The sequence below is a fragment of the Muntiacus reevesi genome, chromosome 22 (genome assembly GCF_963930625.1).
Source record: "Muntiacus reevesi chromosome 22, mMunRee1.1, whole genome shotgun sequence".
Classification (NCBI taxonomy): Eukaryota; Metazoa; Chordata; class Mammalia; order Artiodactyla; family Cervidae; genus Muntiacus; species Muntiacus reevesi.
This window is the reverse complement of record NC_089270.1, coordinates 18631999-18647024: the sequence shown is the minus strand read 5'-3', so window position 1 is coordinate 18647024 and position 15026 is coordinate 18631999. Positions and strand designations below refer to the sequence as shown.

The following is a 15026-nucleotide window of genomic DNA, read 5'->3' as shown; positions in this document are numbered from 1 at the left end:
TATCCATTCATCTGTGGATGGACATTTTGATTGTTTCTTGTTTGGGACTATCATGAATAATATTGCTAAAAATCATTTGAGGCTTTTGTGGATAGATATTTTCATTTCTTTTGAATAATTACCTAGATGTGGACCTGATGGACCATAAGGTAAATTTAACTTGGGGCTTCCCTTATGGCTCCGTGGTAAGGAACCCACCTGCCAATGCAGAAGTGGGTTCGATCCTGGGGTCAGAAAGATCCCCTGGAGAAGGATATGGCAACCCGCTTCAGTGTTCTTGCCTAGGAACCGAGGAGCGTGGTGGGCTGTCAAGAGTCCATGGGGTTGCAAAAGTCAGACACAACTTAGTGAGTAAACAACAACAATTTTAAACTTTGAATGAAATATGCCAGACTACTTCCCAACTTAGTTGTATCATTTTGTACACCGACCAGCAATGCATGGGATTTCCAGCTGCTCTATTTCCTCACCAACAACTGGTTTTGTCAGTCTTTTTAACTGCAGCCATTCTAGTGGGTGTGAAGTGATAGCTCATCATGGTTTTAATTTGCCATTTCCAGATGACTAAATATGTTGAGCACCTTTTCATATGAATATTACCTATTTGTATATCTTCTTTTTTAAAGTACCTGTGTGTTAAGTCTTTTCCCAATAAAAAAAAAAAGATTGGGGTTTTTAATCTTCTTATTGAGTTGGGTGAGTTCCTTATGCATATTGCCACATCATCAGTTGCAGTAACTTATAGCTCAGAGGAAATCAATAGGGTTTGGGGGATATCAAAGTATGAGCACTTCTCTAGATTCGGCTCTTCCTGGTCAGTAGAGTCCCCCTCCCGCACTTACAGAACAGGGAATTTATGGAACAGGATTGCTGAAACATCAATACCAACTACACCCACTCCCCCCTCCCCCCCACACACACAGTGGCACATCAGCTTCCTATTCCTACTGCAAACCTTGTCCAAGCCCTATCAGCTGTTTCTCAACATTCCACCCCACAAAGAACGAGGAGAAGGGTGACTTGGGTGTCACTATCCAATGCAGCCATTAAGGCTGACTCTCTCTTCCTTGAGGCTCCCCCAGCAGGGTCAGACCCTAAGTCAAGGTGTTAGAAGGGGAGAGGCCACGCCACAGAGGGAGATGGTGGCCTGGTGCATTTACTTTCAGTTTCACGCACTCATACTTGCAGCTCAACTGAAAAACTCCTAATGTTTTCCATTCACCCAAACCCTCATTTCTGAGCTCCTCCTCTTGGCTTGGGGGACTCCTTGACTCAGCAGCTACAGCCCCGCTGCCTTTCGGCGAGGGCCATGCAGTGGAGTGTGCAGCAACCAAAGCAAGCACCATCCAGGCCAGCCCTCAGCTCAGCCCCGAAAGATTCCAGGAGGTGGGACCCGAAGGGCGCCTACTCCTCCTGCCCCCACCACGCTTGCCCGCCACGTGGGTGAGAGCATTCCCTACCAGACGCCAGTCTTTCCATATCCCGCAGCCCAGCCCTCAAGGCACTCATCCTTCCTCTCTCGAGAAGCCACGTCTCTGTCAGCACTCCATTCTTATGGCTTAAAACTGTTAAGAACTGGGAGGCAGTCGAGATTCTAGACTCTCCCTGCAAGCTAACAAAGTTGCCTGTCACTGTTTCGTGGAGACTGGCAGACGACACGGCAGTCCTAGGACAGAGACAGGGGACTTATCACACCCAGCGCGGCAAGGAATGGGAGCACCGCGTGTGTCCTGGCTCCCTGGCTGCCCCACGTGCCACGCGGCAGACGTGGGGAGGCGCCAGCTGCACGCTGCGCAGGCAGTGGGTTCACACTGAGGAACCCTGAGCCTAAGGACCTGAATCGTTTATAAGGGGCTGAAACACACCTGCCCTTTGTCCAACGGGAGATATGATCTTTATGACACTGGACGTACAAGCAAATCTGCCCTCTGCTATGACAGGAGTCACTAACTCGATCACCCAAGGCTTTATGCTATACAAACATCCTGGAGAAAGCTGTTTAAAAGGCCTATCACTGCCTCGCTTGTAACAAGTACAAAACTACAAAGACCCATAGGGAGCTGTCTCCTAACAGCGTACCTCCCTACTTATTTGTTTTAGCAACGTGTTTTGTTCTTCGAGTGTTTAGGTCTTGTATATATTTTGGTAAATTTATCCCTAAGTGTTTTGTGTTTTTTGATGTATTGTAAATGGCCTTATTTTCCAACTGGTTGGTTGTTGCTAGTATATAGGAATTCAACTGACTATTTTACATTGTCCATGTATCTTACAACCTAGCTAAACTCACTAAATCTTGTGTAAAGTCCACAGGATTTTTTAGAAAAATAATTCATATTATTTGAGAATAACAATTCTCGGTATTATTACTTATAATAAAAATAACCTGTAGTTCTTCCTTTCCAATCTGCATGTCTTTTGTTTCTTTTCTTGCCTTACCATACAGGCTAGGACCGCCAGTAAAATGCTGAATAAAAGTGGTAAGAGCAGACATCTTTACCTTGTTTCCAATCTTAATCTTAGCTGTAGGTTTTTCATAAATTCCCTCTGTTGGGTTGAGGAAGGCAACTTACAGTGCCAGTATGTAGTTGTTTCTTTTTTTCAAATGGATACCTAATCATGCTTTTTTCTGCAACTAGTGAGATAAACATATGGTTTTTTCTCCTCTGTGAAAGTCACTCAGTTGTGTCCGACTCTTTGCGACCCCATGGACTACATAGTCCATGGAATTCTCCAGGCCAGAATACTGGAGTGGGTAGCCTTTCCCTTCTCCAGGGCATCTTCCCAACCAAGGAATTGAACCCAGGTCTCCCACATTGCAGGCGGATTTCTTTACCAGCTGAGCCACAAGGGAAGCCCAAGAATACTGGAGAGCCTATCCCTTCTCCAGCATATCTTCCCAACCCAGGAATCGAACCAGGGTCTCCTGCACTGCAGGTGGATTCTTTACCAACTAAGCTATCAGGGAAGCCCATTTTCTCTTTTAGTCTTTGAGTTATATTGATTTTACTAAGCCAATTTTGCACTGCTGAAATAAACCCCACTCAGGAAAATTATATACAATTATATTCTATATATATTGCCAAATTCTGTTGGCTAATACTTTATTAAGTAATTTGTCTATACTTATAAGGGCTCTTGGTCTGTAGTTTTTTTGTAATGGCTCTCTGGGGACAACGCCAGTCTAACAAAATAAGTTGGGACATTGCCCCTTTTCAATTTTCAAGAAGCATCTACATGGAACTGTTACTGTTTGTTAGAATTCACCAGTAAAGCCATCTATTTAACTATAAATTCAATTTCTTAATTAGATGTAGGGTTACTCAGGTTATCTTTCAAATGACTTTTGATATTTGATAGTTTGTATCTTTTAAAGAATATGTCTATCCCTCTAAGTTGCCAAATTTTTAGCATAAAGTTACATACAATATTATTTCAATGCCTGTAGAGATGGAAACTTCATTTCTTATTTTGGTAGTTTCTGTCTTTTCTCCTTTTTTTCTTCATCAGTCTGATTGGAGATTTTTCAGTTTTATTGATCTTTTCAAGAATCATTTGGTTTCATTGATTTTTCCGAACAGTTTGTTCATTTTTAATTTAATTGACTATTACCTTTATCTCCTTCCTTCTGCTTTAATTTGTTTCTTCTAGAAGCTTAAAATGGAATCACAGATCGGGATTTAACAAACCATAACCCACAGATCAAATTAAGACCACAGTCCATTTATGTATTGCTCTCCAACTAAGAATGATTTTTACATTTGTAAATAGTTGGGGGAGGGGCCTACAAAACCTAAAATAGTTGCCATCTGGCCCTTTATAGAAAGTTTGTCGACACTTGGTTTAGATCATTGATCTTAAACCTTTCTTCTTTCCTAAAATAAACATTTAGTGTTAAAAATTCCTCCAACACTGCTTTAACTGCATTCTGCTAATCTCAAATGTTTTTATTATCATTCACTTAAAATCTTTTCTAATATTCCTTGTGATTTCATCTTTGACACATGGAAAATAAAGAAGTATTCTATTTAATCCCCAAGTATTTAGGGATTTTTCTACCTTTTATTATTGATTTCTAATTTACCCCTATCATTGTCAGAGAATGTAATACTCTACCATTTCCACTGTGTGAGATGACATCTGGAGACTAGTTTGAGGCTCAGCGTATGGTCCACCGTGGTGAACAGTGCACATGCACCTGAAGAGAATGTGTGTTCCGTGGTTGCTGAGAGTAGTGCCCCATGAATGTCCAATAGGTCAAAATGGCTGAGAGTACTGTGCAGATCTTCCAGTCTTTCTTTTTCCTCTTCTATCCATTACTGAGAAAGACTGTTAAAATTCTCAAATATGACTGTGGATTTGTCTGTTTCTCCTGTGCATTTTTACTTCTTCATGTATTTCTGTTATTAGGATGAACATGTCCTCTTCTGACTGGTCCTAATAAAGAGACCAGGAGCTATAGGGCTAGGAGTCTCCCTTGGAAGTAGGAGTAAAGTTCAAACTTCCAACCAGAAAAGGTCTGATTGGTCTGGCTGGTCTCTAAGTAGCATGGGCTGTGCAGAGTTCTGGAGCCAGCACACCTCACAGGCCACTGAGCAGACTGTAATAACTGCTTTATGATTAGACATCTCTAGCTGTTTCAATCAGGGTCACATGCAGGGCAGGGTGGCCTCCGCTAAGAGAAAACTCTCAGAAGGAACTTGTGGGCATGGCAGGAAAGGGTTTGGCCATCTAGTGACATGAATCATCACTCTAATTTTATCCCTTAGGAATGGAAGATATGCCCTAGCACATGCAACCTCATCACCCCTGTGTTGAGGACCACTCCAAGAAAAGAGAGAAAGGGAGGATCTTTACAAGCCAACAGGACAGAGGAGCTGCAGTTTACCTCATGTGTCTGAAGGGTTACCTCTCAAGGTATGGAAAGAAAAGAACACCAAATATACAATGCATTTCCCAGGCTTCCAATATTTTCTGCTCATAAAACAAAGTTTTTAAAGCTTTAGCTTTTAACTATTTTTTAATTTTTAATCAGTATTTACTTAACAAATATGTAATGCTGTCCAACTTTGTGGAGGGAAATTAACCAAAGCCCTTGCCCAGACAGACCTTACATGTCAATAGAAGAGTGGCATGATCACAGCTGTAGTTTGGGAGGATTAACTTCATCTTGGTGTTTTATTGGACTGAAGGCAGGGAAACCAGTTACAAGGCTATTACAGTAATTAGTTCAAGACACAGATAAACGGAGGGTCTGATTTAGGACATTAAAAGAAATAAATACAACATAAAAACAATGTAAGATAGATATGACAAAAGCTCTATGCTTTCACACTTTTTTTTTTAAATTACCAGAGCTGAAGCACTGTTCTTTTTCTTAGTTACAGGTGGAGGACAACCTGGTAAACAACTATTTTCATTCTTCACATAATAATATAAAGTGGTGATCTATCACCATATTATAGATGATAACTTGTCAGATGTTGGGACAGAAACATCTGGATGTTTAAGAAATACACTTTTGAAAAAAAAAAAGAAATACACTTTTGTACCTAGAGCTTACCAGCAGCACTAACTGGTTAACTACACTACTTGGATTTTAGCTTTCATTTGTAAGGTCTAGCATCAACAACTCAAAAATTAGGTACAGAATTACATTTCTCAAACTAAACTGGGAGCGGTGGGCCATAAGACACGAGTCTTGAAGAAAAGCTGGAAAGTTTGTATTTTCATTTCAGTAATATATTTTTTAAAAAAGTATATTCTGGATTACCACCATCAGTGGTACCAGAATCAGAGTGGGCTTAAGAAAAAGGTATATAAGGATCTTAAAACATAAATGATATATTTAAGCCATGTGGAAGTCAAACCATCTAACCGGTGATTTAAGGAGGAAAATTCTGTGACACTCAAACTTAGAAAAACAGTGTAGGAGTTGAGTTATCATATGATACACAGCATGGGGCTTCCCAGGCGGCTCAGTGGTAAAGAATCTGCCTGCCAATTCAGGAGATGCGGTTCGATCGGGGGTCAGGAAGATCCCTTGGACTAGAACCTGACAACCCTCTGTGTTTTCTTGCCTGGAGAATTCCATGGACAGAGGAGCCTGGCGAACTACAGTTCATGGGTCCCAAAGAGTGACACGACTGAGTGACTGAGCCCGCACACCCACACACAGCATATAGAAAGCGCCACGTCTAGTTAAGGCAGACAATGGTATATTGACTACCCAAGCAAAGTTTCCATTTCATCAAAACATCATTCATTACCCTAAAGTTTACTGGCTCTACAGTTTTGTTTATATTTCATTTATACTTCCCTAAAAGCAATAAGCATAAGGAATTTATATACATCTAAAAATTAAGTATACAGTGAAACTACTTAGGCCAATCCTGACAATACACAATATTTTTTCCCTTTAAAGGGGGACTGTATATCATTCATGCTTTAAGACTAACAAGGAGGAAAAAACATAGAGATTCAAATTAGAAAGATGTGTTTCCAAAACTTGACTCTCCTCATTGCTTATCATGCAGCCCTAAGCACTAACCTCTCTAAGCCCCAGTTTACTAGCAGTTACTGTGAAGACAGTTATGTGGTATGCTAAAGCGCAAATGAAAATTCTTCTCTTCTTTCTCTATCTAAATTAGCTTCTCCTGATTTCTCTATTTTGTTTAATTTTTATAATTTCGGGGTGTGCACAAATGGCATGTGGGATCTCAGTTCACTGACGAGAGACTGGGGCCCTGGGCAGTGACAGCTCGGAGTCCCAACCACTGGACCACCAGGGAATCCCCTCCCCATAGAAGTTTTAATCCGTCATATATCATGCAGATTACACCTTCACAATACCTCCCCACTGCAACCAAGAGTTTTTAAATCTCCGAAGCTCAGAGCCAACTACCGTAGTTTTTACCTTTATCTTCTCCTATCTCTTACCTGCGACACATCCCACAGAAAAAGCCACAGGACTTATCTCTCCCGAGTGCACCTCTGAGGCCGTCACTCTCCTACTCAGACATTTTCTGAAACCCTCATGGCCTTCTGTATCAAGGCCCTACTCAACCTATCCTTCCAATGTTACCTCCACCAATTCCAAAAGGGAAAGTTTCCTGGAGGAGGGAATGGCAGACTACCCCAGTATTCATGCCACGAGAACCCCATGAACAGTCTGCAAAGGCCAAGATGCTGAGGCGTCTCCAAGCCCTAGCACAGTACGTGACACACAGTAGCTACCCAATAGTAACATCCGAAAAAACAAGTAGTGGGACTCTGCAATGCACCTCTTCACCAAAAAGGGCACCCGACTAACTCCACCCGCATAACTCTTCACTGCTTTCTAACACACCTATAACTATTAATAGGCAACTCTTTCAACAATCATCTAAAAACTGGTCTTTAAAGACAATCACAAGGAATCACAAAAAGACAATGGCAATGGGTGACTTAAGAAACAAAAAAAGCCAATGAATAAGCGTGCTTCTTTATTTATTGGGCTTCCCTAGAGGCTCATCTGGTAAAGATTCCACCTGCAACGAGGGAGATGTGAGTTCGATCCCTGGGTTGGAAAGATCCCCTGGAGAAGGAAACAGCTACCCACTCGAGTTTTCCGGCCTGGAGAATTCCAGGGACTGTAGAGTCCCTGGGGTTGCAGAGTGGGGGACACGACTGAGCGCCTTGCACTTATTTTTCTTTTTAAAATTCTTAGTACTGACTTAGCAGTTAAGTTGGCAGAGACCAAACAACTACAATGTAAGAGCTATAAGAAATAACAATAACAACAATCAAATTCCTACTGGATAAAACATCAGGAAAAAACTATTTTAAAAACTCATTAACTAAAACCTCTGAGTACCTCTTAGTTATTTCCCCTGAAAAAATACCTTTGGTCTCTTAGTCCTCTAGTGAATAAATGTGGACATACAATGCGCAAGCTATACACACACATACACACAAAACATTTCCTCTCTGAATAAAACACACAAAGAATAAAACTGTATGACATGCTATGCCATCATCTCTTTGTAGGAAACTTGGATATGGAAAACCATTGCTAATCATAAACAATACCAGGAGACATTTCTTAAACATTCATCTCTCTGTTCATTCATATACTCAACCTTCAACTGACCCACCCTACCACTACAAAAGCTGGGGGGAAAAAAATCAGAGGGCCCCAAATCAATGTATAAAAATGTGACTCACATGTAACTTTTCAGTAACACTACTGTTGGGGATCTACAGCACAATCTAAAACATACATGGATCTTTAGGTAACCTAACCAAACCAGACTGTGGCTGTCAAAAGCTCAATCAGCCCAAATTCTCCAGCTCCTGAAACAAAGGGCTAAAAAGTCCAGTAGGTTAAATAAAAGAGGTCTCAATTTGTCTTTAACCAACTCAAAATTTGACTCATATCAAGTGTGAGCATCAAGTCATCACAACTTCCTTCTTAACAATGAAGACAAAACTTGTGAACCAAAATAGGGCTGCCAAAGCTGTATTTCACTTGGATCATAAAATCTACTGTAAAATCTTCCATAACTTCACTCTCTGAATTCCTGAAATGGATGAGAGGCAGGGGAACACATGGATATCAGATATGACTGACAGTATCTCAATTGTCATCTGCCGATGGCAGGGGCCAAGGAGTCCTCTATAGATAACAGAGCCATCAAAGAAAGAGACAACATTTTCAGTGATTACAGAACTGGTCCACGGGCTCACAAAATGTGAACATCCACACCCCAACAAGTTACAGACTATGATCCAAGACCCAGAGCTTAAATGCCGAATAAAATGCCAACGTTCGGCCTCCCTAAAGAAACGTACAACCCCATAAACTGCTGGACATCATCAAACCAACACCCGCCGGAGTGGATATTTTAAACATTCAATCAGGAAACCAGGATAACTGCTAGCGGTTCCTCTAGGCCTCAGTAGCAGCCTTGGGTATAAGAGCAAACTCGAGTCCTCTTAATACTCAAAAGAATAATGTTGATGTCATGACGAGGCTGCTGATCCTTTGCACTCTGAACTAGCCCTTCCTTGATCCGCCGGGCGATCCTTCGCCCACCCGCCCCCTCCCCACAAATAAAGCGACCTCGCAACGGAGCAGCCCTCGGGTAGCCCCTGGCTCCTCTACCTCCGGCGGCGGCCGCTTTCTCCTCCCTCCGGCTCCGAGGTGGGGGCTCCAGAAGGTCCCGGGCAATCCCGAGCCCGGGCGGTGCTGCTTCTGCGTGTGCACGGTGGCTCCGGCCAGCCGCTTCCTCCCCTCGTCTGCCGGACCTGGAACGCTACTGGGGAACCCGGGGGCCGCGGACGGAGTCCCGGGTGGCGACGCCGCCGCGGCCGCCGCCTCTGGTATGTCAGGGGCCGGGATTGTATTTCGAAAGATCCGCCATTTTCACCTCGTCATCACCATCACAGCTCAGCAGCTTCCCCGACAGCCCGAGCCCGGGCCGCCGCCGCCGCCGCCGCCAGTAACCCTCCCCCTTCCTCCTCCTCCCCTCCCCGGCCCTCCCCTCCGGAGAGGCGCACACCCACATATCCGGGGAAACCTCCCGCCGGCCCCGCCAACCTTCAAATGCTCGGGGAGACACCACTGCACACAGAGCCCACGCCGAGACCTTTCACCCCGCCACGGAGGGGAAATCGCGCTACCTGCAGAGCCCCCAGACCGGCACACTTTTGTTTAGAAGAGCAAAAGGAAAAAAAAAAAAGAAGCGGAAAGGGGCAGAGGGACCACCAGGAGCTTCCACTCTTTGCCACTTTCAGGACGGCAACTTGAGAGAGAGATGATGGAATGCCTTTGATGCGCTGTGTCCATCGCAGACACGAAAAACAACAACAGGATCAAGACCTGGAATGTCATTCACCAGCTCTGACATTTTCCTCCACCGCCAGCACCGCTTTTGACAGAATGGGCTGTTTCCCACCGCACTTCAGACCTCTCTGACACATTCGTAAATTTACAGGCATTGATTCTTATGCAGATACTGTGGTCAAGACGTCTAAGTTTTCAAAATAAAAGTTCCAAACTGTTTCCTCTTAACTTCCTCTGATCCTTTCTGTCCATAAACACTGTGACTTCCAGTTCGTTTGTCATTGGTTTAAGGCGTCAAAGAGCAACTAGGTTTAAAATGTACGGATCCTACTCATGAGTGAACAGTATCTAAAATACAGAAAATATAACTCGGAGTTAAAAATTTTTTTACCAAACGTTTTTAGAATCTAAGTCATCAAATTAAAAAAAAAAAAAAAAAAACCTGTCGCTGAAATTTTTGATACAGTGAAAATAAGCAGCGTGTTTTAGAAAAGACCCTAGAATTACCTACTCAGCATCACCAGCACGTCTCATCATGTAGTTTAATAAATAACTAAAAGAGAAGATAGGCATGTTTTAATCATCAAAGAAATAACAAGAAAACATAACCTGCATGGCTTCTTGAAAGGAATAAAATTTTTCTAAAAAACTAAATTGACCACCTTTGCTAATTTCAGATTTGATAGCCACCCATTTTTTAAAAGGTGAATTCTGTGCCCAGCATTCAACTACAGCATAAGCTCTAAAAGATCTGTCTGAAATGAGCAAACTGAATTTCCAGGTTTCGTACAGAGCCACTCTACTGTCTTTTTTTAGAAGTTAGTTTAAGAAGAGAAGGGTAGAAGCTGAAGAAGGCATTTCATTTCCTTACCTGGCTTGAATGACAACTCCATAGAAAAGTCGATAGCTTCAGGCTTAAACAAGTGCTATCATCACCCAGCCCAGTCGCCGATTTCTATATGCAGCCGGCTAGACGCTGAGAGCATCCAGCCTTCCCAGTTTTTTCATCTGTAAACTTTATTTCCCCACCGCCAGCCCCGGCCACCCGCACTCCGCTTGGCGCTTACCGTTGCTTGGCCAAGCTAAGTGCTGGCCCGCTCCCTACCCCGTGCACCTCGGGAACATTATGACATTTGGCCGGTGGGCTTCGCGAGGAAAACGGACAGACACGAAGCAGACACCACTACAAAGGGGCACGGGAAGGACGGGGCGACGGGCAGCAGGGAAAAGGAGGGGCTGGTACAAAATGACACAGCAGCCAAACCGGTTCCCAGAAACGCGGGGCCGACACGGCGGCTCCTCGGGCCGCGTAGCGTGCGTGTCAACAGCCGCGGGAGCCCTTCCTCCGGATCGCCGGGAAGGGCGGGCTGCCGGCCGAGAGCCGGCCCAGCTGGGTGACAGCCGCCCTCTCGAGTGCCGGCGGGAAGGGGCCGAGCCCGGAGGATCCTCCCGCCTCCTGCGGCCCGGGGGATGGGGCGCGGCGGCCCCCAAGACTGCAGGTTCCCGCTCTCCGCCACTAGCCCTCTAGCCCGGGCTCCCGGAGGGGGCGGTCCGGCGCCCCCGCCCGCGCGTCCGCTTTCCCGCCCGCCAGCCCAGGGGCCCCCCACCCCGGGGGGCTGACACTCACCAAAGCCGGCGGCGGCGCCGCCGCCTCCTTCTCACGCCGCGCTCCCTGGGCTCCCAGCAGCCGCGGCGGCGGCGGCGCCTCCGAGACACAGACCCGGGTTTGTTCAAAATCACGCGCCCAGCGCCATTCCACCGCCGCATCCCATAATACGCTGGGCCCTCCCCTCCCGCGCGCCCCTCTCGGCCCGCCCCTCCGCTCGGCCCGCCCCGCCTCCCCGGCCGGCTTCCTTCCCGCCCCTTCCGCGGCGCCTGGCCCCGCCCCTTGGCAACGCTACCCGGCGTCATCCCGCAAGGCGCCGCGAGTGCGCTCCGGCTCCACGTGACGCCGAGTGGGCGCTCTGTCAAAGCTTTCGCACGGAATGTTCCATCCGGCTGAACCCGGGGGGGCGGGGGGAGGTGTGTGTGAGGCGCGGGATCTCGCCTGCGGTTGGAGGGACTGCCTCATCGTCCAGCTTTCCTTGTTTGGAAGTCTGTGCAGTAGGTGCGATTTCCAGCGTCCTGCCGCTGTTTGCTGTGCTTGCGTGGGAAAGTGATCGGTCGTCACAGAATGCCAAATCTCTTAGTTTCCGAGGCGCTGGTTTTGCAGGGGTCACTGAAAAGCCCCTGGAACAGCACGCAGAGTTAAACTTATTTTGAAAGGGACTTTTTTTTTAGTGTACCGCCAAAACTAACACAATCCAAATTCTTGGTATTTGGTCACCTTTTCCTTGTATTTTGCCCGCTATTCTTTTTATAAAGAAAAGATACCCAAATTTGGAGTCGGATCAGCACACGCACAGAGATTCCGTTAATAACTGCCCTGTGTGAGACAAAAATTGCAGATGAAACAATAGAAAAAATATACAGAGTATACGTAATCTAAATGGTGTGGTACAGTCTGTAATTGCTAATGGAGCACGGAGGACATACAGGTCAAGGAGGGAGGCTGTAGCTTGGGAACACAATGGAGGAGGTGAGGCATGCTGTAGTGGAAGCAAGCAGTCACTTAGGAGTCTAGCAGTCCTGGTTTCAAATTCTGGCACCTTCACTAATTGGTATATAACGTTATCAAGTTTCTTTTCCCATCTACAAAAGAAAAATAACAAAGCTTCCTAGGATCCCGACGATCATGTAAAGTGAGGTGTCAGCAGCTACACACACTGTCTGCCTCAAATGTTAGTTCTATTTTGCCAGAATCAACAGCACACCCATCCCGTCTACCTCAAATTCCATGGATTTAAGCAAGCCAAGTGGCATGAAATTAGCAGAGGCCGGGGCTGTGCAAGAAAATGCTGAGAAAGCGGAATGATGCCCAGGCGTTATTAAGGATCAGCAGGTGAGTTCCATTTATGAAGAGCTTTGCGGGCCAGTGTAAGAAAACAAGAGTCGGACACGACTGAAGCGGCTAAGCAGCAGCAGCAGGAAGAAAACATCCTCGTGGGTACCATGGGGCAGCTCTGGAAGGAAGAAGAGAGTGAGATGGGTCCTCATCTCAAACCTTTGGGTACCCATCTCGCTGGAACCTAGGGCTGGAACCTAGGGAAACAGAGACTCTCCCGCAAAAGGAGAAAAATTCTCAGGTTATTCCACAAGGCTAGCATAATCTGGATACTAAAAACCCCCCAAGGCAAAGAGCACCAAAGGAAAGGAGAATTCTATTCTCACTATGACTTTGTAACAAACACAAAATTGAGTATGAAGACATAAAATCCAGTAATAGAGTAATAAAAAAATTCACCCCATAACAAAGTACACTTCATTCCAAGAATGATGATTTAACATTAAGAAATCTACTTAGGACGTTTATTAAATTAAAGGAGAAGAACCAAATGATATTTCTTAGAGATGTTTCATATAACATTCAACAGCCATTTCTCTTTTGTTAAAGTGCGTAATTCAGTTGTTTTTAGTTTATTCACAAAGTTATGCTACCATCACCACAGACAATATTAGAGCTTTTTTTTGTTTTTTGGCCTTGCTGTGTGGCCTGCAGGATCCTAATTTCCCAATCAGGGGTAGAACCCAGACATCCTGCAGTGGAAGGGAAGAGTCACAATCACTGAAGCATCAGGGAATGCCCTCAACAGCCATTTCTGAATTTTAAAAATAGTCAGTAACTGGGCCTCTCATAGTGTCCCATGCCAGAGCAAACGCGGCCCCGAACCATTGCCTGGCCTCTGCCAGTAGGCTGCAGGCACTGAAGCGGGTTGCACAGTGGAAGAAGAAAAAATAAATAAATAAATAAATAAATAAATAAAAATAAAAATAGTCAGTAAAAGCTAGAAATAAAAGCACAATTCCTTAATTGGATCAAGACTGTCATCAGGAAACAACAATAATATCATACATTAAAAAGGCAGAAGCACATTAAAATCAGGGACCCACAAGGATGCAGGGTTATAACAGTTATTTAACATTTTTCAGGGCATCCTAGCTAAATGCAATAAATAAGAACATTAAATAGAGAGGTTTAAATAGTGGAAAAAAGAGACAAAATGGTCCTTATTAAAAAATAATCACAAAGAGCTCAGTGTTGTGGTTAATTGCATGGCCTCTGGAGCCAGACTGCCTGGGTACAAATTCTGGCCCTGTCTCTTAGTAGCTGTGTGAACCTAAGCAAGTTACTTTCCTCTTGCACCTCCTCTTCCTCATCTGTAAACTGGAAATAAAGTATCATCACAAGGTTGTCATGAAGATTAATAAGGTGTAAAGCACATGGAAGAGTACCTGGCATGTGGTAAGCACTCATGACTGAAAACCAGTAATAATCAAAGCTACAATACAGCCTGAAATAAATCTAAGTTTTTACTTTTTCAAGGGGAGCATTCTTACCCCCTAAGAACCAGGGTTCAAACAAAAAGGAAATTTTGTTTATATTTGCCTCAGGGCTTTTCCAGATGGACTAAAAGTGTTTATTTAGCAAGTATTTGTTAATCATCTACCAAATCCTAAACACTCAGCAAGGCAGTGAGAAGGAAGTGGTGAACAGGACAGAGGACAGAGCACTCTATCCTATGGAACTTTCTGCCACAGTGAAACTGTTTGTACCCAGGTGTATCCACACCATCTGATAGAGTAGCCACTTGTCACCTGTGGCTGTCAAGCAAAGGAAAACATGGCTAGTGTGAATTTTCATTTCATTTCATTGTCATTAATTTGATAAATAGCCACACGTGGCTAATGACTATAGCACCAGACAGCACAGTGTTACAGGAAGTAACAGGCAAAAACTAACAAGAAAAAAGTGAGAGATTTTAAATAAAAAGAGTTTCTCAGGAAGATATTAAAACAAAAAAAAACAAAACACTAAAGGATGGTGTAGAGGTATGAGTTGCTTAGAAAAAGCAAAATGTATTACTGGACACCTATTATGTGCCAGATATACTGCTAGATACAAACTACACACAAGTTAATAAAATTTTCTTAAAATATATTCGTTTCCAAAAGATTATTTAGAAGTTCCTTTGCTCTTGGGTCCATTTTCATATATTCAGATGTCTCTATAAAGCAACCATCATGTGTAAATCTATATAGGTGTAATCATCACTTTTATTTCTTTTTCATTATCACATAACTCTTTTTATAATAGATACACAAA

The 15026-nt window shown here is 44.1% G+C and overlaps 1 protein-coding gene and 1 non-coding gene across 8 annotated transcripts in view; one reads left to right on the top strand and one right to left on the bottom strand.

Moving 5' to 3' along the window:
* Positions 1-11597, bottom strand: part of LIN54 (lin-54 DREAM MuvB core complex component) — a 61890-nt gene extending 50293 nt beyond the window's left edge. For 2 of the 7 annotated variants that reach the window (XM_065914243.1, XM_065914248.1), the window contains exon 1: positions 11451-11597. Coding sequence is in view for 3 of the 7 variants with exons in the window: in XM_065914245.1 (XP_065770317.1) it covers positions 10695-10716 (22 nt within the window). In the remaining 4 variants the exon portion in view is untranslated. Of the gene's footprint in view, positions 1-9142; positions 9417-10694; positions 11211-11450 lie in introns of those variants that run through there. The other 5 variants (XM_065914245.1, XM_065914242.1, XM_065914246.1 and 2 more) reach the window with 5 other exon arrangements.
* Positions 11598-13514: 1917 nt separating this feature from the next.
* Positions 13515-13645, top strand: LOC136153130 (small nucleolar RNA SNORA42/SNORA80 family). Its single transcript, XR_010660364.1, has one exon. It is a non-coding gene; the product is annotated as a small nucleolar RNA SNORA42/SNORA80 family (small nucleolar RNA).
* Positions 13646-15026: the final 1381 nt, after the last annotated feature.